This window comes from Xiphophorus maculatus, chromosome 14, assembly GCF_002775205.1.
Source record: "Xiphophorus maculatus strain JP 163 A chromosome 14, X_maculatus-5.0-male, whole genome shotgun sequence".
NCBI lineage: Eukaryota > Metazoa > Chordata > Actinopteri > Cyprinodontiformes > Poeciliidae > Xiphophorus > Xiphophorus maculatus.
In genome coordinates this window covers 23,811,028-23,835,715 of record NC_036456.1, presented here as the reverse complement: position 1 = coordinate 23,835,715, position 24,688 = coordinate 23,811,028, and the positions used below count along the sequence as shown (strand labels likewise).

The 24,688-nt window shown below is 40.1% G+C and overlaps 3 protein-coding genes across 5 annotated transcripts; all 3 read right to left on the bottom strand.

Annotated features, from left to right (window-relative positions):
* Positions 1–496: 496 nt before the first annotated feature.
* On the bottom strand, positions 497–24,213 carry LOC102222754 (tripartite motif-containing protein 16-like). 3 transcript variants are annotated; one of them, XM_023346954.1, is made up of 2 exons: positions 22,269–24,213; positions 497–1,487 (listed from the first exon to the last, which is right to left on the bottom strand). In XM_023346954.1, the coding sequence occupies exons 1-2, from the start codon at positions 23,803–23,805 to the stop codon at positions 1,354–1,356; spliced, it is 1,671 nt and encodes a 556-aa protein (XP_023202722.1). In that variant the 5' UTR covers positions 23,806–24,213; the 3' UTR covers positions 497–1,353. The 3 variants fall into 3 exon arrangements, with proteins under 3 accessions (XP_023202722.1, XP_023202721.1, XP_023202724.1); XM_023346953.1 differs by lacking the exon at positions 22,269–24,213 and adding an exon at positions 17,017–18,755; XM_023346956.1 differs by lacking the exon at positions 22,269–24,213 and adding an exon at positions 11,894–13,517 and having other exon boundaries at positions 497–1,503.
* On the bottom strand, positions 2,993–6,135 carry LOC106700286 (zyxin-like). Its single transcript, XM_023346977.1, has one exon. It carries the CDS (start codon positions 5,536–5,538, stop codon positions 4,081–4,083), a length of 1,458 nt encoding a protein of 485 aa, XP_023202745.1. The 5' UTR covers positions 5,539–6,135; the 3' UTR covers positions 2,993–4,080.
* Positions 6,178–8,126, bottom strand: LOC102225413 (tripartite motif-containing protein 16-like). The gene has a single exon (XM_014475501.2). It carries the CDS (start codon positions 7,972–7,974, stop codon positions 6,289–6,291), a length of 1,686 nt encoding a protein of 561 aa, XP_014330987.2. The 5' UTR covers positions 7,975–8,126; the 3' UTR covers positions 6,178–6,288.
* Positions 24,214–24,688: the final 475 nt, after the last annotated feature.

Below are 24,688 nucleotides of genomic sequence, written 5' to 3'. Positions count from 1 at the left end.
ATTAAGAGTTTATTCAGGATCAAAGGCTGGCCACATTAATGCAATAATAACCTGTGTCTGAATGTTGTTAAAAAGGAGAGAATAGCAAGCCTGCTGCTCCAGAACACCACTGCAGTTCAGTGAAATCTATTTAAATAATCTTTAAATTTTGGTAGAACACTAATTTCAATTTACTCTGAATTTTGTCTCTAAAATAAAAATTTTGTATTTAAATTAGGACCTGTAGTTTTATCCATAAGCTAGTATTTAGAAGTTTATTTAATCAATAAAAAAGGCAGCGGTGAGAGATAAAATGCATACTGCTTTTTAAAACATTTCCTGGAAACAGCAGGAAGCATAATCTCATTGTAACTTTTAAATACTTTCTCAAGAAAATATATTAATAAACCCTCATATCATCTCAATGTTTAGCTATATTATCTTGATATCATCTAGTACAGCAGAAATAGATGGCACCCATATAGGCTATGTTTCCTTCACACTCTACACACATCAGTCAATTTAATTCAGTTTAATAAAATAGCACTGATTCACAACAAATCTTAAGGCAAGTTACAAAACGGATTCCGATTCATATTCAGTCCAATCTTACAAACATTGCAGTTACAAAACATTGCAGTTAATTTCAGTTAATTAAGTTAGCTGACGTGATTTTTTTAGCAATCCTTCATGATGAGCATATATTTGGCAAAAGTGAAAAGATAAAACTCCTTTTCCTCCTTTAAATAAATATCCAGCACAACAGAGGCTGGGGATTTACCTGCACCACCTGTGTGTGAGACTAATGGTTCAAAACTGCAGTGTGTCAAAAACACATTGTGGCTTATGAATCTGGAAGTTTTGACCCACATCAGCAGACCAGTTGCATTCACTGACTTGCATTTGTGTTTGGTAAAAAGGATACTGAAGTGCTTTTTGTGGAAAAGATAGAATTCAATTTGTGTACTTAAGAATCAGTGACATGACAGACAAAAAAATGAACATTTACACAACTCCTGCCCTCATTGTTCTGACACCAAATTTACAGATAAAAGTGTATATATTTTTGCCTTAAGTGTCTGCATAGTCCAGTCAATTAAAAATGACAATTAGAATGTCCTTAAGTGTTTTTACATTTTAACATTTTTGTGTAATGATCTTTATATGAAATTCATGAATATTAACTGCATTGCCCTGTCATCATGTCATCAGGACTAGAACAGATGTCATGTTGGAGCTAAAGGTAACTTAGAAAAATTGTGGATTTAATTCCAGCTTCTCAGTGTGACTTTGGGTGCATGGATACTTAGTGTTAAACTGTTTTGAGCTGTTAGTTTGACTAGAAAAAAGTTTTGTTATGTATGTTCAGTTACTCTATTTAACCGTGATAAACTCAGCAGTTCCTTGATTAAACAGCCAAATCCCAGCATGTAGAGGCTGAGTGAATCTGGTCTGGACTCTGTGGAGGAGAGTCATGGTTTCAGAGACGCTGTAGAAAGACAGAATACCTGCTTTGTGATCCAGGTACACTCCTAGTCTGGAGGAAACTGGACTTTTAATGGAAGTACTTACTTTGTTGTGCCAGAATGTGCAACATTCACTGCCACAACGTAGTGCCCAAGATTTGTCATTAAATCCAAGCTTAGATTCATCTAATCTTCCTGTTCTACTGATATTCTTGTATGAAACTGCTACTTCAACTCCTCCCTGACTCCACTCCACCTCCCAGTAACAACGTCCAGTCAGACTCTCTCTGCTCAGGACCTGAGACCAGCCAGTGAATCTTTCTGGATGATCAGGATAAGGCTGATGCCTTAATGATACTTTTCTGTTTCTCTGAAGCAGTGCCAAACTTTGATGTGCTGTATTTGGATCCAAAGTTATTTCTTGTGAATATATCAGGAAACCAGCTCTGGTCTTTGGTTCTGGTTCTGACAACAAAACCTCAACCGTAGTGATTGCCAGTAAGATGTTTGTCCATGTGTCTCTCAGGACGTCCTGTAGTTTGTCTCTGAGCTCTGACACAGCTGCTGTCATGTCCTCAAAGTGTCTCAGAGGACGGATGTTGATGCTGGATGAGTGTGTAGACTCACTGAGTGCTGGCAGTGAGGGGTAGTTGAGGAGAAACTGGTTGTGATCCTCTGTGTGTGAGAGCTGCTCCAGCTCAGCGTCTTTCCTCTTCAGCTCAGTGATCTCCTGCTCCAGCTTCTCCTGAACATCTTTGACTCGACTCACTTCAGTTTCCTGCTGGGATCTGATCTGCTGCTTCACATCAGAGCTTCTTTTCTGGAGGAGACGGATCAGATCAGTGAAGATCTTCTCACTGTCCTCCACTGCTTTATCAGCAGAGACATTGATGGCCTCCACCTCCTGTTGAAGCAGCTTCACATCTTTCTCTTGGTCCTGGATTCTCTGCTGGATTTGTTGTCGACTCTCCTGGAGCTCCTTCTGCTTCTCAGCTCTTTCTGCTGCAGCTGGGACTGTTTCATGGCCTTTATGTTCATCCATAGTGCAGAGATAACAGATACACTGCTGATCAGTTCGACAGAAGATCTTCATCACCTCATCATGACGAGAACAGATGTTCTGCAGAAGTTTAGTAGACGCTTCAACCAGATTATGTTTTTTAAACGTAGGTGATTCATAGTGAGGTTGAAGGTGATTTTGGCAATAAGAAGCCATACAGACCAGACAGGACTTGACAGCTTTCATCTTCCTCCCAGTGCAGACATCACAGGCCACATCTTCAGGTCCAGCATAGCAGTAGACAGCTGGTGCAGTTTGGAGTCCAGTCTTCTTCAGATCCTCCACCAATTCTGACAGCATGATGTTTTTCTCCAGGTTAGGCCTTGGTATGAACTCTTTCCTGCACTGAGGGCAGCTATTGATTTTTCTCTGATCTTCTCCATCCCAGCAGTCTTTAATACAGTTCATACAGTAACTGTGTCCACAAGGAATAGTCACCGGATCCTTCAGTAGATCCAAACAGATGGAGCAAGAGTATTTAGATGAATCCATGTTTATTCCTCACTGCTCTGCGTACTCACCAGTTGTCAGTTCCTGCTCTTTACAGTACAGCAATTCTACCAAGCCCTCACCTTTAAATGGGAGGAACCAGGAAATAACTTGTCAGACTGTCAGATCTGAACTTTGTGTTGCAGAGAAGGGAGTGGTTCTCTCTGTTTGCTTTACGACAGGTCAAAGTCAAGTTTAAGTTTACAGTAGAAACATACATTTATCTCACTTTCACCTGCTATCTCCAGAAGTATTCAGTCAGTTTTCAGGCTTTGTTGTATTTATCTTACAAAATCATTTGTGTGTGTTAATGTTACAGATCAAGTAAAAGGCATTTCTACTGGAAGTATGTTGCACTGCTTTAGCTTGTCTACACCACCAGCTGCTGCTGTCTTGGTTTAAAGAATTTTATGTTGTGTAAAACTCATATTTGGATGTCAGTTTCTTCTGCTGAAATATGTATTTTATATTCAAGTTTATTTTTTCTTCATTATTTTGTCACTCTAAGTACCAGAACCCGTATATTCATCTAGTTGGTCTTTTTGATGACCAACAAAAATATGCTGCAATACTCTTAGTATAATTTTCAGTTCTCTAACTGTTGTTAATTACTCACAGAATGATTTTTTCAAACCTTGATTTTTATTGATCATGATGATTTTATGCTTACAGCTAACAAAAAACATAACATTTAAGATTAGAATATTATATCAGGCAAAACAAACATTCTAATACAGAAATATGGACTTAATGAAAAGTACGTCTAACACCAAATTAAAGATTATTGTCAAAATGGTACTTTTAATGAGACAAATGAGCCTCATCTGAACACATATTGTTGAATTTGACTATGTGTTTTTGAAAACAAGTATTTGTATTCAACAATCTACTAAGTGCATTAAAACATGATGTATTTTTAACAACAAACTTGGTTGGAAGACTTATATGAGATCTGCAACAAACATGTATTAATTCATTGCAAAACTTGTATGAAGTTATCAAAAATAATTGTGAAGGGAAATTAGGAATTCAATGAATACAGATGCTTTTAAATTTAGTCCAACCCAAAGATCCTGCATCAGTCAATCACTTCCTGGTTCTCTTAGTGTGACACTTAATACACAGAAACCTGCCATCCAGAGGATAACCTTGATATTTATCTACTTCAGATGAAAATGGATGAGCACAGTCCTCACATTGGTAACACTCGATGTGGTAGTTCTTTCCCAGAGCCACCAGTTTTACCCTTTCCTCACTGCCCGGAGCCAGAACAATGGGTTCTTTACAGGTTTCACACTGAGGAGAGAAATGCTTGTGGTAATCCTGTACGCAGTAGGGCTTGTTGTCTTCACCTGCAATAAATGGGAGTCCATCCAGTGTGCAGGAGCAGGTGCTGCACAGGAAGCATCGGACATGGAAGCACTTTCCCATGGCCTTCAGGATATGGTCAGTGATTTTCTCTCCACATTGAGAGCAGGAAGCCAGGGAAGTCACATAGCAACGTTTACATTCTGGTGAGCCTTCCTTGTCATAAAACTGCATGCCCTGCAAGGGGCGGTGACAGCTCATGCAGCAGAAACAGCTGGGGTGGAAGGCTTTGCCCATTGCCTTCAAAGCTGGCTGAGTGCTGGACAAATCCTTGCCACATTTCCCACAAATCTTTGTTGGAGTGGAGGTGGGAACAGGTGCTGGTTTGTCTTTGTTGAAGATTTTGATCAATTTCTTCATGTTTGGAGCTACACCACCAACTGGGACTGGGTCTGGACCAGGAGGTAACGGCACTGATAAAGGTCTGCTCTTCACCCTCTTTTTGTCCGAGGAGGGAAGTGACGCCTCACTGTCCTCCTCTGCTTTATCATCAGAGACGCTGATGCCTCTCATCTTCTGCGGAAGCAGTTTCACATCTTTCTCTCGGTTCTGAAGTCTCTGCTTGAGTTGTTGTCGCATTACTTCAAACTCTGGCTTCTCTGTCCTTTCTGCTGCATTTGGATCTCTTTTATATTTATCAAATAAAATCTTCCTCACCTCATCATGACGAGAGCTGAAGTTCTGCTGGGGCTTTGCTGAAACTTCAACAAGTTTATGTTTACTAAAAGTAAAAGACTCATAATGAGGTTGGATGTGTTTCTCACAAAACGAGGCTAAGCAGACCAGACAGGACTTTACAGCTTTCATCTTCCTCCCACTGCAGACATCACAGGCCACATCTTCAGGTCCAGCATAGTAGTGATCAGCCGGAGCCGCTTGTAGTCCAGTCTTCTTAAGATCCTCCACCAAGTCTGCTAACACAATGTTTTTCACCAGGCCAGGCCTCATTGTGAACTTTTTCCTGCACTGAGGGCAGCTGTAGACTCCTTTCCGATCTTCCCGATCCCAGCAAGATTTGATGCAGTTCATACAGTAGCTGTGTCCACAGGGAATAGTCGCCGGACTCTTCAGGAGATCCAAACAAATACAACAAGTTAATTTAGCAGAATCCATCTGATCTTTCTGCTGCAGAGTTTCAGTAATACTGTGTGACTCTTCCTTTAGGGAAATGAACATGTCACACGTACCTTTGCTGGAGCTGCTATCAGCCACTCCCTTCTGTTTAACTGACAGATGGGAGTGGCTTTTATTGCTGTTATTAGTACTCTGGAGGACAGAGGTTGTTGTTGCAGAGTGAACTCCATGATAAGGTAGTGGTTAATGAAGAGGTATTGATGGAAAATTACATACCTGCTGCCTTAAAATCACTAGGTCACATTCATCCTTTTAATTTCATTTTATTCATTGCTTTATAATTGGGGAAACTTACAACAAATTTCTTAAGGTACTTTTTAAAAGACAAACAGACTTAGAACTACATAATCAATCCATTCAGATAGATTCAAATGCAGTAAAATGCATTTCAGTATTTAGAATCACTTTGATATTATGATTAATTTTCTTGAAGGTTGCATGGGGAAAGAAGTTATATAATTATAACGTGTTAAACCAGTTTTCTCTCTGTTACTCTTGCATTAATGAGCTTTCCTTCAGAGTTATGTGTCCTGTCTTGCTAAAATCTCCGCCCAGGTCAACGTTGGATATTTTCTGTGTTTAGTTTTATCATGTGGGCTGCACAGTGGTGCAGTTGGTAGCATTGTTGTCTTGCAGCAAGAAGGTCCTGGGTTCAATTCCCACCCCAGGGTCTTTCTGCATGGATTTTGCATTTTCTCCCTGTGCATGCGTGAGTTCTCTTTGGGTACTCCGGCTTCCTCCCGCAGTCCCTAGGTGTGAGTATGTCACTGGTTCATTTATGCTGTTCTGACTCTATTTGACTTTAATGAACTCAGCAAAATCTGCCTCATCAAACAGCCGGATCCCAGCGTGTAGCGGCTGAGTGAATCTGGTCTGGACTCTGTGGAGGAGAGTCATGGTTTCAGAGACGCTGTAGAAGGACAGAATACCTGCTTTGTGATCCAGGTACACTCCTATCCTGGAGGAAACTGGACCTGATACTGGAGTTTCAATGTTGTTGTGATGAAAAGTGTAAATGTTTCTGTTGCAATATAATGACCAAGATTTGTTATTAAATCCAAATGCACACTTATCTGACCTTCCTTCTCTGCTGATGTTCTTGTATGAAACTGCTACAGCAACTCTTCCTCCTCTCCTCTCCACCTCCCAATAACAATGTCCAGTCAGACTCTCTCTACTCAGAACCTGATTATAATCAGTGAATCTGTCTGGATCACTGAAATGATACCGCAATACAGAAGATGAGGGAAGTTTTGATGTTACTTTTCTATTTCCATCTGATAAAAACAGCTTCCTGTGTGCTGTGTTTGGATCCAGAGTGACTTTTTGTGAATATTTTAAGAATTCATCTCTGCTCTTTGGTTCTGGTTCTGACAGTATAACATCCACTTTAGTGACCTTCAGTTCTATGTTTCTCCATGAGTCTCTCAGGACGTCCTGCATTATGTCTCTGAGCTCTGACACAGCTGCTGCCACGTCCTCAAAGTGCCTCAGAGGACGGATGTTGATGCTGGATGAGTGTGTAGACTCACTGAGTGCTGGCAGTGAGGGGTAGTTGAGGAGAAACTGGTTGTGATCCTCTGTGTGTGAGAGCTGCTCCAGCTCAGCGTCTTTCCTCTTCAGCTCAGTGATCTCCTGCTCCAGCTTCTCCTGAACATCTTTGACTCGACTCACTTCAGTTTCCTGCTGGGATCTGATCTGCTGCTTCACATCAGAGCTTCTTTTCTGGAGGAGACGGATCAGATCAGTGAAGATCTTCTCACTGTCCTCCACTGCTTTATCAGCAGAGACATTGATGGCCTCCACCTCCTGTTGAAGCAGCTTCACATCTTTCTCTTGGTCCTGGATTCTCTGATGGATTTGTTGTCGACTCTCCTGGAGCTCCTTCTGCTTCTCAGCTCTTTCTGCTGCAGCTGGGACTGTTTCATGGCCTTTATGTTCATCCATAGTGCAGAGATAACAGATACACTGCTGATCAGTTCGACAGAAGATCTTCATCACCTCATCATGACGAGAACAGATGTTCTGCAGAAGTTTAGTAGACGCTTCAACCAGATTATGTTTTTTAAACGTAGGTGATTCATAGTGAGGTTGAAGGTGATTTTGGCAATAAGAAGCCATACAGACCAGACAGGACTTGACAGCTTTCATCTTCCTCCCAGTGCAGACATCACAGGCCACATCTTTAGGTCCAGCATAGCAGTGATCAGCTGGAGCAGCTTGGAGTCCAGTCTTCTTCAGATCCTCCACCAAATCAGCTAACATGATGTTTTTCTCCAGGACAGGCCTTGGTATGAACTCTTTCCTGCACTTAGGGCAGCTGTGAATTTTCCTCTGATCTTCTCCATCCCAGTGGCTTTTAATACAGTTCATACAGTAACTGTGTCCACAGGGAATAGTCACCGGATCCTTCAGTAGATCCAAACAGATGGAACAGGAGTATTTAGCTGACGCTGTCTGATTTTGTCTCTGTGCCATTTCACCTTTGAACGTCGGTAGTAATCCTTTCCTTTTTTGCAAATAGATGTGCTGTAAAATAAACCAAACCAGAATTTGTGTCTTTCTCACTGAACTTCAGCAGGTTGATTTGTCGACTCCTCAACTTCACAATGCAGTCGGTTGGACTGTGTCTGAGGTTTAAATGAAAGAACCAGGAAATAAACTGTTAAACTGCCTTTTTTTCAAAATGGGAGTGGTGTCATGCCATATTTCAATCCAGGTGAAAGATCATTTTAAATCTGCAACATTAGCATACACTGGTACCAACTTCATCTTCAATCTTAATACTTGACTGTTAAACATACAGTATTTACCTCATTTCTTTATGTAACTTGGGGTCTGATCTAATGAAGTATTGAAAAAGTTTTGGACACTTTTATTTGTGTTGCCCGAGGAAGGCAAACAACACAGATTTCATGCTTGAAATACGTGTCATGATGTTTTTAACCTGCTAAACTTGTTGGTTTTCTATAGGAAACACAAACGTATAAACTTCAACTTTAATTTGATTATGGGCTTATCTTAAGGCTCTCCCTTTTCTATTTTAATTAAAGAAATAAATATGAGTTCTTCAACCCATTAGGTCACTAAGAAACAATTTATAAGATTTTTATTTGCAGAGTAGATTGAAATTATCCGAGACAGAGAATCCATTGCAAGGTCAAATTATAAATGAGGCAGTTAAGCAAAGATTATAGACAGAACATTTAGGAAATTATACACAATAAATAAATTCTAGACTGTTCTAGAAATCCACTAATAAAGAAACATAAAACTGTAGTTTTCAGTCGCTACGATTTTCTCCCTTTTTGACCAGAAGGATGCAGTTAATATATGGCTTTTTTCAGTGGGTTTCAAAAATCTGGACCTCTGCGTGATGAAAAGGATAACAAGCTCAAGACCAAAGGGACATTATGAGTGGCGATGAAAGAGAAACAGAGGAAGAGTGTGTGAGGCCGGAGAAGCCTGCAGGATATTATGGGAGGACACGAACAAAAGCTGCCAGCGCACCTGATCAACATGAATGCAACCACATTCCCCAAAGCACATCATGCGTGTGGTGCACAAAACCAACATGATGCACCTGACCCACATAAATACGGGACACATGCGTGGGATGCACTCGGCATATAGAAAACGCAGCATTGCACCTGACGGTCAGTTCCTAAGCAGTAGTAGGTGAAGCGACAATATTTGCTTCGTTTCTGGTATTTTTGAGAAACATTTCAGTGACACTTAGCTGTTTGAAAGTCTGTTTATTTTTGTTATCTTTATTTAGTCATCTAGTCAAATGTAACTTTAGCTTCCCATTTAGCTTATGGGAAAATCACCAGCCAGCAAATAAACAAAAGTAGGTTTTTGTATTTTAGGATGTAAAGTACTTTGTTTACATCCAAAACAAAAGTTTTTGTTTAGGATATAAACAAAGGTTTTTGTTTCGGATGTAAATGCACCCACCCCCACAGATGTAAACAGATATTTTTTCTGTACTTTGGTTGATGATAAATTTTTCATTTTCAAACATTTCCTTAGATATTCTGGGTTCTGGTTCTGCTGTAGCTGGGACTGGTTCATGACCTTTAAATTCAGCCATAGTGCAGAGATAACAGATACACTGATGATCAGTACGACGGAGGATCTTCATCACCTCATCATGACGATGGCAGGTTTAGGGTTAGGAGAAACCTGAAGCAGTTGGTGCAAGTTAGATGGTTAGTTAGATGGCTTAATAACCAAATGCAGTGCTGTGTGACAAACATCAACCAAGCTGTACTGTTTGTAACCAACAGGAAAATTTAACTGCAGTAGCAACTGTTCAACCAAAGAGGGCAGCACTGAGATGTTTTTTCGCAAACTATTGCAGAATTAAACAAGTTGCAATGATAAGAGTACAATTTGCACAATAACAAAAATAGTCAACTTAAGGCCCAATTTATACAGCTTCTCTGCAAAAAATGTTAAGTTTTAATTTAGTTACTCTTTAAAAGATCTCCTCACTCTTGAATGTCATCATTCACTCTCCATTCCTCTAACATGAACCTTCTTCATATTCCCAGGATTTGCACCCACAACATAATCAACTGGGCTGTTTCCTGCCCTGTACCTCAACTGAAATACACAGATTTTTCTTTGTATAAAGTGTTTTTCCATGTTCTCCCTTTAAACAAAACATCCTGTTTTAATACTTAATCTGTAAGGTTCCTGTTATATTTTATTATACTAGCATTTTTATTTGCATTTGATTGTTGAACATATTTACTGAAGATTTCAGTAAATATGAAGTGCATTATCAATAAAATTGATTATTATTATTATTGTTGTTATTATTATTATTAAAGTTAATGCGGTAATTGTGTTCACAGGTAATAGTCACCAGATCCTTCAGTAGATCCAAACAGATCTGATTCCTCTCTGAGTTTTTCCCTTCTCACTAACTCTGAATGTCTCAGGTTTTTCTTCCTGATATATCCTATATGCAGTTAAACTCCAGTTTGTTACTTACTGGTCTGCAGCAGTTTGTGCGATAAACTCAGTGATTCTACTGATCTTAAAGCTTTCAGAGGAGTGACCCAAAAGAACCAGGAAATGCAGCAGCAGAGCTGAACTCGGTGTTGAACACAAGGGAGGAGTTTAACCGGAGCTGCGGTTGGGAGGGGCAAATTATCTGCAAAGACTTCAGACTGCTGCTGCATTTCTCACGCCATTTCTTGCGTTTTAAACATTTTACTTCAGACTTTGGTCTCCAGTTGACCATTTTCTGTATATTTATTTTTATACAGCATTGCTCTTACTAAATAACACATAAAAAGTCCATCCAACCAGTCAACTTCAACTTACTAGTTAAAAACGTTTCTTTCTAAGAAAACACAACAGATTACATCAAGCCACTGACTTGCAGCAATAACTTCTCATTAATGAGCATTTAGCAACCAGACTGTTGATTGCATTGTGCTGCTGGGTTTGCAGAAATCTCTCTGAGCATATATGTAGTGACAGCAAACAGGAAAACTCATAAAGGCAATAAACCTCCAGGAGAACCAGAACTGGTCTAGGAGAGCCTTCTATGTGAAAGAAAAGTAAGAAGTTAATGGCTGCATTAGCCTCCTTTAGCTAACATTCTGTTACTAGCTATAGCTAATTTATTAGCTATAGCTAGCATGCTATCTAACTTTACATGACAATTTTTATCTGCAATAACTAACATGCTAATTTTACAGCTGGTTGTAATGTGAAATGTTGAAGTGGTGTCTGTACTTTAGCAGGTAGATGAGTGGTAAACAAGGTGGAGACTCATTACTTTCTGTGGAGACTTTTATTAGCATTACAGTTGGAAAAGTATAAAGCAACAAGAAAATATTTGATTAAAGTATAAATTTACTAAAATGAAAAACGTCTTCAAATCATTTGTACACATTGGAGGAAATAAGAAAAAATATTTGACATACTGAAAATATGAATCATAAATTCTAACCTGTTAAATTTGAACAAGAATATTTGAGTAAGACATAGTACTTTATATAATTCATGTAGCCTATTTAAGAACAATTAATTTTTACACACATTTCAAAATCTACATTAACACTGACATAGGAGCAGATGTGAATATTTCAAAGCAGAAATATTGTTGAAGTTTTTCTCTTTTCTACTGTTTAAAAGTAAATGAAAATGTACATAATCTATTGAAAGTTATCTTTCATTCTGTATCATAGCTAAGTATTTTGTTGCGATTCGTTGAGTTGCTCTTCTACTTGGCTATTTTGAACTCTGCACAGTCTCCCAGATCAAAAAGTCGGACCCCAGCATATAGAGGCTGAGTGAATCTGGTCTGGACTCTGTGGAGGAGAGTCATGGTTCCAGAGACGTTGTAGAAAGAGAGAATACCTGCTCTGTGGTCCAGGTACACTCCTATTCTGGAGGAAACTGGACCTGGTACTGGAGTTTTAACTCTGTTGTGTAAAGATGTATAACCCTTTGTGTAACAACTTAACACCCAAGATTTGTCATTGAATCCAAACACACATTCATCTGAAGTCCCGTCTCTGCTGATGTCCTTGTAGGAAACAGCAACATGGATTGCTTCAGCTCTCCACTCCACCTCCCAGTAACAACGTCCAGTCAGACTCTGGATGCCCAAAACTTGATCATAAAATGTAAATCTGTCAGGATGATGAGAGAAAGATTGTTGTTGTTTCATTATTGTTACTTTTTTGTTCCCCTCAGTTAATAACAGATGTGTGTGTGCTGAGTTTGGATCCAGAGTTATTTCTGTTGAATATTTTAAGAATTCATCTCTGGTCTTTGGTTCTGGTTCTGACAGTAGAACATCAACCTCACTGAATTTCTGAGAGATGTTTGTCCATGAGTCTCTCAGGATGTCCTGTAGTTTGTCTGTGAGCTCTGACACAGCTGCTGTCACGTCCTCAAAGTGTCTCAGAGGACGGATGTTGATGCTGGATGAGTGTGTAGACTCACTGAGTGCTGGCAGTGAGGGGTAGTTGAGGAGAAACTGGTTGTGATCCTCTGTGTGTGAGAGCTGCTCCAGCTCAGCATCTTTCCTCTTCAGCTCAGTGATCTCCTGCTCCAGCTTCTCCTGAACATCTTTGACTCGACTCACTTCAGTTTCCTGCTGGGATCTGATCTGCTGCTTCACATCAGAGCTTCTTTTCTGGAGGAGACGGATCAGCTCAGTGAAGATCTTCTCACTGTCCTCCACTGCTTTATCAGCAGAGACATTGATGGCCTCCACCTCCTGTTGAAGCAGCTTCACATCTTTCTCTTGGTCCTGGATTCTCTGCTGGATTTGTTGTCGACTCTCCTGGAGCTTCTTCTGCTTCTCAGCTCTTTCTGCTGCAGCCGAGACTGTTTCAAATTCATTCATTAAGATCTTCATCATGTCATCATGAAGAGAACTGAGGCTCTCATGGAGTTTCTTGGAGGGGTTGAAAAGTTGGTGTTTTTTCAGTGCAGGCACCTCATAGTGATGTTTAATATGAGTCTGACAGTAAGAAACTAAACACACCAGACAGGACTTGACAGCTTTCATCTTCCTCCCAGTGCAGACGTCACAGGCCACATCTTCAGGTCCAGCATAGCAGTGATCAGCTGGAGCAGCTTGGAGTCCAGTTTTCTTCAGATCCTCCACCAACTCTGCTAACAGCACATTTTTCACCAAGACAGGTCTCAGTTTGGATTTCTGTCTGCACTGAGGGCAGCTGTAGATTCCCCTCTGATCGTCTCCATCCCAGAAGTCTTTAATGCAGTTCATGCAGTAGCTGTGTCCACAGGGAATAGTCACCGGATTCTTCAGTTGATCCAAACAGATGGAACAGGAGAATGTTATGGAATCCATCTGATTTCCTGGCTGCTCCATTTCAGTTCCGAGTAACACTGGAATCTTTCAAATCAAATTAAAGTGTGACAGAAGCAGCCAAATCCTCGTCTTTTCTATTTGCTGTGCTCCTGAGCTTTACCTGACGCTGAATATTCTGATCCTTTGTCTTTCAGATTGTTTAAGGGGAAGAACCAGGAAATGGGCTGTTTGAACCTGACTCTGTTTTTGAGTGGTTGAACTGGTTATACTGGATCTTTCTTCCCTGGAAATGAAAGTGTTTAGTCCACAGTTGTTCTAATCATTTAAAACTTTGGTTCTTCACCCACTCAGGCAACAATGATACAGCAAGAAGGTTAATGTGTCTGTAGATCCCTTTTTTATTAAAAAAAACAGTAAAAACAAAGCCCCGGTTTACAGATAAGCTGTTTCATTCATATTTTGAATAAGTTCCAGCTTTAGAAACCTTTACCCTGGTTTCTGTCTTTTACTACCATCTAGTGTTTAGAGGTACTACTTACATGTTACAAAAAGTTGTAAAAAGAAAGTGTTTTCTAAGTGTCAGAGGCAGATTATGCATGTTTGTTGACAACAGCTTGACAACCAACATCGGGATCTGTGAAGCTGACCGCTCTGAATATCATGAGAACTTGACTGTATTCTTCAACACCCATTTACGTTTCAGCATGGGGGTTGAAGTTGTTAGAGAATGTGTCACAGCAAATAAGTTTCCAGAAGGGTATACCGCTCTAGAGTTATTATTCACAAAAGTTTTTTTGTTTTTACTTTTGACCCCTTCCACCTGGAGGTCAAAGGTCACAGAAAGGCTATTGCTTCACATTACAAGCCCCAGCACCATATTTGTGAATTTCAATCTGATTGAACCAGTGATCTCCTGCTCCAGCTTCTCCTGAACATCTTTGACTCGACTCACTTCAGTTTCCTGCTGGGATCTGATCTGCTGCTTCACATCAGAGCTTCTTTCCTGGAGGAGACGGATCAGCTCAGTGAAGATCTTCTCACTGTCCTCCACTGCTTTATCAGCAGAGACATTGATGGCCTCCACCTCCTGTTGAAGCAGCTTCACATCTTTCTCTTGGTCCTGGATTCTCTGATGGATTTGTTGTCGATTCTCCTGGAGCTTCTTCTGCTTCTCAGCTCTTTCTGCTGCAGCTGGGACTGTTTCATGGCCTTTATGTTCATCCATAGTGCAGAGATAACAGATACACTGTTGATTGGTACGACAGAAGATCTTCATCACCTCATCATGACGAGAGCAGATGTTCTTTTGAAGATTCTTAGAGGGATTCACCAACATGTGTTTCTTCAGTCCAGGGACATCATAGTGAGATTTGAGGTGATTCTCACAATAAGAAACCAAACAGACCAGACAGGACTTGACAGCTTTCATCTTCCTCCCAGTGCAGACATCACAGGCCACATCGTCAGGTCGAGCACTGACGATGCTGGACCTGACGACTACCACTACATAACCACAACATAAGAGTAGTGGCTTTCACCAGCGGCCGGAGCCTCCCACTTATCCTACGCCTCTCATGTCTCTTCACAATGCTAGACTAGAGTCAAGCTCAACAGGGTCTTCTTTCCCCGCTGATTCTGCCAAGCCCGTTCCCTTGGCTGTGGTTTCGCTGGATGGGAGTTAGGGACAGTGGGAATCTCGTTCACTCCACTAAATCCTCCACTAACTCTGATAACCTGATGTTCTGATAGCATGATGTTTTTCACCAGGACAGGCCTCAGTATGAAGGTCTGTCTGCACTGAGGGCAGCTGTGGATATTACTCTGGTCTTCTCCATCCCAGTGGTATTTAATACAGTACATACAGTAGCTGTGTCCACAGGGAATAGTAACCAGATCCTTCAGTAGATCCAAACAGATGGAACAAGAATATTTACCAGAAAACATCTAATTTCTTCTCTGAGCCATTTCACTTCTCCACAACACTTCATGTCTCTTGTTTATGTTCCTCCTGTAGATGTCTCCCATAAGAACCTAAGTACCAGGTTGTTGCTTCCTGATCTACAGTAGTGTGTCTGGTCGGCTCAGTGGTTCTACCAATACTAAAGCTTTCGGACAAGTGAAACATCAAGAACCAGAAAATGCAGCGGCAGTGCTGAACTTTGTGTTCAGTGGAAGAGAGGAACTTAACAGCTGGTGTTGTTGGGAGCAGCAGAGGATTTCCAAAGACTTCTGATTGCTGCTGCATTTCTCACTTTACTTTATGCCTTTTAAAACTTTTTATTTGAGACACTCACTTTGGCCTCCAGTTGACCATAATCAGTGTTATTATCATTTATATATTCAGAATTGGTCCTACAATTTGCATGCATTGCAAGCAGTATTGATATTAATTTGTGTGAGTAAATTTACCAACTCTGCAGTTGTAAAATATTTGTTGTGTAGTATAGCTGTTAGTAAATTATTTACTTGAGAATGTTTTTACATTTGAGGCCTCTGAGCTATATCTTTCTGTTGCGTGAAAATATTAAATCATTAAAAAAAGCACACCTCACACTGAAAATATGAATCATACTGTAACAGATTTATCAAGCAGCTTTGCAAATAATATCACATTTTGTGAAACTGACTGTCCCAAACAGTATGAGATCTTGACTGTATCCTTTGACCCCCGTTATTTTGTGTGGGCCAGACTACTGTTTATCAGCTGAGTTCATAATTGATAACTAGTGTTAGGGGAAATGAATCAAGTTTTTGGAGTGAGAGAGTGGGATTAGGGAGGGTCCAATGCCATTATACCAGGTGCAGCTTTACAAGTCCACTCATGCCTTTGTAGTCAACTCCTGGGCCCAATCAGTTTTGGGGAAAGGTCCTTAGGGGTTACCAGAAGATCAACAATTATGTGCACTGAAATTGGGATGGTCAGACTTGGCCTCAAGTGTGGTTGACCCCTCTGCTAGAGGGTTTCCAGGTGGTCACACCATGTACAATTTTAAGGAGTGGGAACAACAGATTGAAAAAGTCAACTTATATTTTCATATCCCACTAAGACAACAAATTTTTCAAGTCTTTTTTTTTTTTTCAATTTTCACTGTTTAACAACATCTCAAGTTAGACAACATTGCGTTATTCTACCAGTCAAAGCATTTGTTCAATGTTTTCAAGAGCCATTACTATTCAGGATTAAAGACAACTGCTCTTCATTGTAATAATTACTTTAAAATTCATTTTGTATATTCTTCTAGTTGGATTTATGTTTTCCCTGTACAAACATGAAACATGTTAACTTTATTGTAGTAATATTAAGTAGAGTAGAATCCTCCTGTCAAGAGGTGCTGACAGCATTTCAGAAGTAAAGTTAAACACAGTCAAGTTGAGCCGGAATGTAATATTTATTCAATAGAATAATATCCTGACTGATGATGATGATTACAATTTCCATCAGCTCACCTGTACATGCATCTGAACAACATTTAGTCTGAAATGGCAACAATGAGTTCTAAGCAGCAATGATGGAGACTAAAGAATCGGAAACTAAAAGGTATATCAAACACAATGACATTTGATCAATGCTGACTATTTAGGTTTATTGAAGTCAACAGAGGATCCATCATCTAAAATCCAAGCTCCAGCATATAGAGGCTGAGTGAATCTTGTCTGGACTCTGTGGAGGAGAGTCATGGTTTCAGAAATGCTGTAGAAAGACAGAATACCTGCTCTGTGATCCAGGTACACTCCTATTCTGGAGGAAACTGGACCTGATACTGGAGTTTCAATGTTGTTGTGATAAAATGTGTAACTGTTTGTGTTGCAAGATAATGCCCAAGATTTGTCATCAAGTCCAAGTGAACATTCACTTGATCTTCCTGCTTTGCTGATGTTCTTGTATGAAACTGCTACATGAACTGTTGTTTTCCCTTCTCCTGTCCACTCCACCTCCCAGTAACAACGTCCAGTCAGACTCTCTCTACTCAGAACCTGAGCATAATAAGTGAATCTGTCTGGATGATCAGGATAAGACTGTTGTTGTTCCATTCTAGTTACTTTTCTGTTCCCATCAGATAACAACAGCCTACTGTGTACTGTGTTTGGATCCAGAGTGATTTCTCTTGAATATTTTAAGAATCCAGCTCTGCTCTTTGGTTCTGGTACTAAAACATTCATATCATTTATTTCCAGTGATATGTTTTTTGATGGGTCTCTCAGTACATCCTGTACTTTGTCTCTGAGCTCTGACACAGCTGCTGTCACGTCCTCAAAGTGTCTCAGAGGACGGATGTTGATGCTGGATGAGTGTGTAGACTCACTGAGTGCTGGCAGTGAGGGGTAGTTGAGGAGAAACTGGGTGTGATCCTCTGTGTGTGAGAGCTGCTCCAGCTCAGCGTCTTTCCTCTTCAGCTCAGTGATCTCCTGCTCCAGCTTCTCCTGAACATCTTTGACTCGACTCACTTCAGTTTCCTGCTGGGATCTGATCTGCTGCTTCACATCAGAGCTTCTTTCCTGGAGGAGACGGATCAGCTCAGTGAAGATCTCCTCACTGTCCTCCACTGCTTTATCAGCAGAGACATTGATGGCCTCCACCTCCTGTTGAAGCAGCTTCACATCTTTCTCTTGGTCCTGGATTCTCTGATGGATTTGTTGTCGACTCTCCTGGAGCTCCTTCTGCTTCTCAGCCCTTTCTGCTGCAGCTGGGACTGTTTCATGGCCTTTATGTTCATTCATTAAGCAGAGATAACAGATACACTGCTGATCAGTACGACAGAAGATCTTCATCACCTCATCATGACGAGAGCAGATGTTCTGTTGGAGATTCTTGGAGGGATTCACCAACATGTGTTTCTTCAGTCCAGGGACATCATAGTGAGATTTGAGGTGATTCTCACAATAAGAAACCAAACAGACCAGACAGGACTTGACAGCTTTCATCTTCCTCCCAGTGCAGACATCACAGGCCACATCATCAGATCCAGCATAACAGTGATCAGCTGGAGCAGCGTGAAATCCAGTCTTCTTCAAATCTTCCACCAACTCTGATAACATGATGTTTTTCACGAGGATAGGTTTCGGTATGAAACCTTTCCTACATTGAGGGCAGCTGGGGATTTTCATCTGATCTTCTCCATCCCAGTGGTCTTTAATGCAGTCCATGCAGTAGCTGTGTCCACAGGGAATAGTCACCGGATCCTTCAGTACATCCAAACAAACGGAACAGGAGAATTTTCCCGAATCCATCTGATTTCCTCTTTGAGCCATTTCACTTCTCAACAACACTGAATGTCTGTAGTTTCTTTTCCCTCTGTAGATATGTCTCACAAGAAGCCAAACACCAAGTTGTTACTGATCTGCAGCAGTTTGTGTGCTCAGCTCAAGGATCCTATTGATACTAACGCTTTCAGATGAAACGGGAAAAACCAGAAATGCAGCAGCAGAGCTTATCTCTGTGTTGGATAAAAGGGAGGAGCTTATCAGAAGGTTTTTCTTGGGAGGGGATTTCTTAAGGCTTCAGATTGCAGTTAAATTTGTCACTTCATGTTGAGCTTTTGAAATATTTCTATTCAGACTGAAATTGGCCTCCATTTAACCATATTTAATGTTCCATTTATTTTTTCATGCATCTTTACTTCCACAAATTAATTTACCAATAATAATATTATTCATCTATGTGAAACATTTCCCAACTCTGCAAGAGTAAAATGTTTGTTGCACAGTAAAGATTTATAAGTGTTTTCCTTGAGCAAGTTTTTACATTAGATGATTGAATTTTACAAAAAAATGTGTTGCCTAGGTAAGAGGTCAAATTAACCAAACCTGCATGTTTCATGCTGAAAATTCAGTCAGTTAAACATTTAACAGTTAATTTGAACATTTCAGTAGTAGCTACTGGATTATGTCACGGTTTTTGAAACCGACAGTGCCAAACTTTATGACATCTTCACTGTGTCCTTCCACTCTCAGGAGTTCAGACAGATCACTGCTGTCCTGGTTTATGTGCCTGGACCAGACTGCACTTTAACAGCTGAGTTCATAACTGATAGATACAATAAGACACAACACTACTTCAGGGAAAACCTAGTTGTTCTAATGGGGGATTTTAACAGATGTAAAATTTCCAATTTTCTCCCAAACTTTATAATAATATACAATGTCCAACAGAGAGATAAAATACTGGATACATGTATTAACGTTTACGTATCCAGGTGTTGTCCACCACTCAACCAGTTAGACCACAATGCCATTGATTCTTTTGCCGAAATATGGTTATACTGTATGTTTCTTCACAGAAAATAGAGCTGTTTCAATTCACAATTATTCAAGTTGTTCAAATATTCACTTCAGCACCCATTCTGGAAACAGTGATACAACAACAAAGTTTAATATGTTTGTGAATAATACAATACAATATTTAGAAATAGTAACCTAGCCATGGTTTATTAATAAGCTCCTTAATTAGTATTAGTCCTGGTCCAATAACCTTTACCCTGGTTTCTTTGCCTTATACTGCCATCTACTGTTAATTTACAGTACTAGACAAAACCTATGATAAATTATGCTCTTTTTTTTAACCTTTTACAATAATTAAAATAGACAAGAAAAGATCAGCTTTGCTTTTATTTGATTCCTTCATTAATTTCACACTAACAAGTTTTGTTTAGCATGAATAACTGTTTGTTTTTCTTGATGTGGTGAATATCTCACTATGTCAAATTCTGCAACAATATAACACAGACTGATAGTTTCTTACATGCTGGAAAATAAAATAACAAAATAATTGTTAAATGTCTGTGTGGTAAATTAGACCTGAGAACAAAAAACACAGGATTTTCTAAACTGCACCTTTGCAATGTTATAGATGACCTACCATTGGTTACCTTTTTCATGCCCTTAATGAGGAAATATTAATTTCAGTCGTTACAGATTTGAGACTCTTGACTTGGAAAATGGGACTTTTTATAAAGTCTGGTTCACCCTGAACTCCCACTGTTACATGTGCTGTAGAGACATTGATTGAGGTTGAGACATTATTTTTCTTTGAACATAAATTACCATTTGTCTTTTATGTGATTAAGAATATACTGTATACAATATTGATACAGCATAACGTAGACTGTATTTGCTGGGTTGCAAACACGTGACCCGGCTTATGCATGAAATTCAGATGGGGGTCAGGAAGTGGATTCTCTGGCTCAAAACAGAGCAAAATTGATCACAGTGAGTACTCCAATGCCCTAAATGGGCTGGCACAGATTATGTATCTCGAAAAAATATGCATATATTTAGGATAATTGTCTCGGTCAAAAAGACTTGTCATGTAATCTTGAGGATTTATCTGGCATCTAGGCAATCAACATAACTAATCTGGTACTGCAGACCTATTTCTTTGTGCTGGATCTCCTGGTAAATAATTTATTTAGTTTCTGTAAAGCCAAATTCATGCTGAAGTTCTATTAACATAAGTTTTGTGTAGTACCTGTAAACTAACACTAGATGCCAGTATATGGCAGAGAAACCAGGGTAAAGGTTATTGGACCAGGACTAATACATGAATTAAGCAGCTTATTTATAAACCATGGCTTGGTTACTATTTCTAAATATTTTATTGCATTACTCACAAAGACATTAAACTTTGTTGTTGTATCACCATTTCCTGAATGGGTGCTGAAGTGAATATTTGAACAACTTGAATAATAATTACGGATTGAAACAGCTCTGTTTTCTGTGAAGAAACATACAGTATCCCGACCCAACTTACCAGTCATTTTGGTAAAATGTCATGATCAACAGTGTCAAAAGCTGTGGACGAACCATGGACTGTGGTTCTTCCACAGCTTTTGACACTGTCAAAAGTCTGTGTTTATTTGAATATCGTTAACACTTTGACGAGGCCAACCTCAGTACTGTGGTGAGACCAGAAGCCAGACTGGGAGGAGTCAAAGCGGTTGGTTATCATTAGGAAGCTATTTAACTGCTTAAACAGCTTTTTCAATAACTTTGCTGAAGAATGCAGTAATTCTGCAGTAGTGATTTGTCCATACTGTTCTTTATTATCATTGGTTTGATTACTGCTGTTTTCAAAGGCTAGGGAAAAACACCTGATGAGAGCGATGAGTTTACTATTTGGATCAGTTCATTTGCAATGACAGGCAGGACTTTCTAAAGAAAAGTGAGGGTAAAACATCAAGACAGCGGGAACTGTAGAATGTTGATGTGGTAATTTAGACCTGAGGGCAAACAATATTGGATCTTCTAACCTGCACCAATGCAGTTACACAGGTGGACAACATTTCATGCATTTGATGAGGAAATATTTATTTCAGTTTTTACAGAAATTTCAGAAATCAAAATTAAAGAAAATTTCTTATTTTTTATAAACTGTCTGCACAGTTCAGACAGTTGTAATGTGTGAATCAAATCTTTCATTAAAAAATGAAAGATTTTCAGTATAAAACTTTTAGTTTTACACTAATAGATGATCAAAATGATTATCATGATGATGATGATGATGATGGTGCTTACAGTTTTCATCCGTACTCACACCAAAACACTTTTGAATTTGCTGTGTGGATTTTAACAACCATTTGTTCTGATAAAGTAATACATGTAAATGTAATTAGCTTAGGTGAATCAAAATCCTCCTAAGCAGTGATAGTCACCATGGCTGAACAGAAACTGGAAGGGGAAGCACCCAAACAAACAACAAAATTAACAAAACAACAAACAAGATGAGGAAGTAGTTCCATGAAGACAGCTGATCTCTGACCAGTGACGAAACGACAACAATGATGGAGACTAGAGAGACTAAAACTAAGATACACATTTTAACCACCTGACTATTTAGGTTTCATCACCTCAGCAGAGGACTTATCATTACAGAGTCCAACTCCAGCATGTAGCAGCTGAGTGAATCTGGTCTGGACTCTGTGGAGGAGAGTCATGGTTTCAGAGACGCTGTAGAAAGACAGAATACCTGCTCTGTGATCCAGGTACACTCCTATTCTGGAGGAAACTGGACCTGGTACTGGAGTTTTAATGTTGTTATGCAAAAATGCAGAAATGTTTCTGTCACATCGCAAAGACCAAGATTTGTCATTGAATCCAAATAAACATTCCTTTGACCATCCTGCTCTGCTGATGTTTTTGTATGAAACTGCTACATCAACTACACCTCCTTTCCACTCCACCTCCCAATAACAACGTCCAGTCAGACTCTCTCTGCTCAGAACCTGAAAACAGTCATTGAATCTGTCTGGATGGTGAGGATAAGAATGCTGTATGTCACCCACAATTACTTTTCTGTTCCACTCAGATAATAACAAATTTATATTTACTGTATTTGGATCCAGAGCGATTTCGGTTGAATATTTTAACAATCCAGCTCTGGTCTTTGGTTCTGGTTCTGACAACAATACATCCACATCAGTAATTGCCAGTTCGATGTTTGTCCATGTGTCTCTCAGGATGTCCTGTAGTTTATTTCTGAGCTCTGACACAGCTGCTGCCACGTCCTCAAAGTGTCTCAGAGGACGGATGTTGATGCTGGATGAGTGTGTAGACTCACTGAGTGCTGGCAGTGAGGGGTAGTTGAGGAGAAACTGGTTGTGATCCTCTGTGTGTGAGAGCTGCTCCAGCTCAGCGTCTTTCCTCTTCAGCTCAGTGATCTCCTGCTCCAGCTTCTCCTGAACATCTTTGACTCGACTCACTTCAGTTTCCTGCTGGGATCTGATCTGCTGCTTCACATCAGAGCTTCTTTTCTGGAGGAGACGGATCATCTCAGTGAAGATCTTCTCACTGTCCTCCACTGCTTTATCAGCAGAGACATTGATGGCCTCCACCTCCTGTTGAAGCAGCTTCACATCTTTCTCTCGTTCCAGGAGTCTTTGCATTATTTGTTGCCGACTCTTCTGGAGCTTCTTCTGCTTCTCAGCTCTTTCTGCTGCAGCTGGGACTGTTTCATGGTCTTTATGTTCATCCATTAAGCAGAGATAACAGATACACTGCTGATCAGTACGACAGAAGATCTCCATCACTTCATCATGACAAGAGCAGATGTTCTGTTGGAGATTCTTGGACGGGCTCACCAGTTTGTGCTTCTGTAATGGTGGATCACAGTAGTGAGGTTGGAGATGATTCTTACAATAAGAAGCTGAACAAGATAAACAGGACTTGACAGCTTTCATCTTCCTCCCAGTGCAGACATCACAGGCCACATCTTCAGGTCCAGCATAGCAGTGATCAGCTGGAGCAGCTTGGAGTCCAGTCTTCTTCAGATCCTCCACTAAATCAGCTAACATGATGTTTTTCTCCAGAGCAGGCTTTGGTATGAACTCTTTCCTGCACTGAGGGCAGCTGTAGATTTTCCTCAGAACTTCTTCATCCCAGTGTGTTTTAATGCAGTTCATACAGTAACTGTGTCCACAGGGAATAGTCACTGGATCCTTCAGTAGATCCAAACAGATGGAACAGGAGAACTTCACAGAATCCATTTGATATCCTGGCTGCTCCATTGCAGCTCTGAATAGCAGTGAGAGTCTCTGAAGTTTAATTTCTTCCAAAGAAAACAAGTGAGTCACTCCAGAAGCCAAATCTAGCTTTTCCCCCTTTCTCAGCCACCTGACTTGTCAGCTCTTGCCTTTTGCTGCACAGAGATGATAACGATCACAAAGATTTCTCATCTGTTAGAAAGTAGGAACCAAGAAATCTTCGGAAAGAACTGAACAGTGGTGGAAACGCTAAACGGACTTTACTTGATGTTTGATTTCAAGAAAAGAAACGTTGCTTTTCCGGCTCACCCATAGGCGTAAATCCCAGAGGGCTGGCGGGGGATGGGGGTGAGTCCGGACCTCCCCAATCTTGGAAAAGTCTAGAATTGCCCCCCACCCCAAAAAAAAGTGAATAAAGTTTGCATTTAAACAAGATCAATATGAAAAGGCAAAAGAAACAAAGAATTAAATAAATCGGCCATTCATCTAAGAAAATACGAATACATTTTTAGGCCCCCCCCCCCCCCCCACCACCACCGTTATTAGAGCAATGGTTCCTTCCAACTTGTAGGAGGATCAACAGCGGCACAGGCTCCCTTAGAGCCGCTGAAGTGGGAGGGAGGGGCTGAGGAGTGACCGACATGCGTTTGAGCTGAGAAGAGAGAACAGACAGAAAAAACAGAAAGCTATCCCTTTATTTCTCACTGTCTTCAACGTAAAGCCTTTAAAACCACAAAATAAAATCTGAATATTTTTATTTATAAACCCTGGTGCTTTAAGTGTTATGTTTAAATTATGATACTTCCCAGACATTAATTTCTATCTACCTGTTGGTTCTCAGTCATCCAGGACATGACAAAACTAAAAAAAGGTTTAAAAATAAAGCAACAAGTTATAATTTAAATAG

Bases quoted from the DNA above. Each gene is read 5' to 3' on its own strand.
- LOC106700286 (XM_023346977.1), bottom strand. From the start codon at position 5,538: ATGTTCATTTCCCTAAAGGAAGAGTCACACAGTATTACTGAAACTCTG.
- LOC102225413 (XM_014475501.2), bottom strand. From the start codon at position 7,974: ATGGCACAGAGACAAAATCAGACAGCGTCAGCTAAATACTCCTGTTCC.
- LOC102222754 (XM_023346953.1), bottom strand. From the start codon at position 18,556: ATGGCTCAAAGAGGAAATCAGATGGATTCGGGAAAATTCTCCTGTTCC. The intron at 1,488-17,016 runs GTATTCTGTCTT...ATCACAAAGCAG, and splicing joins GTACCTGGATCACAGAGCAG to GTATTCTGTCTTTCTACAGC.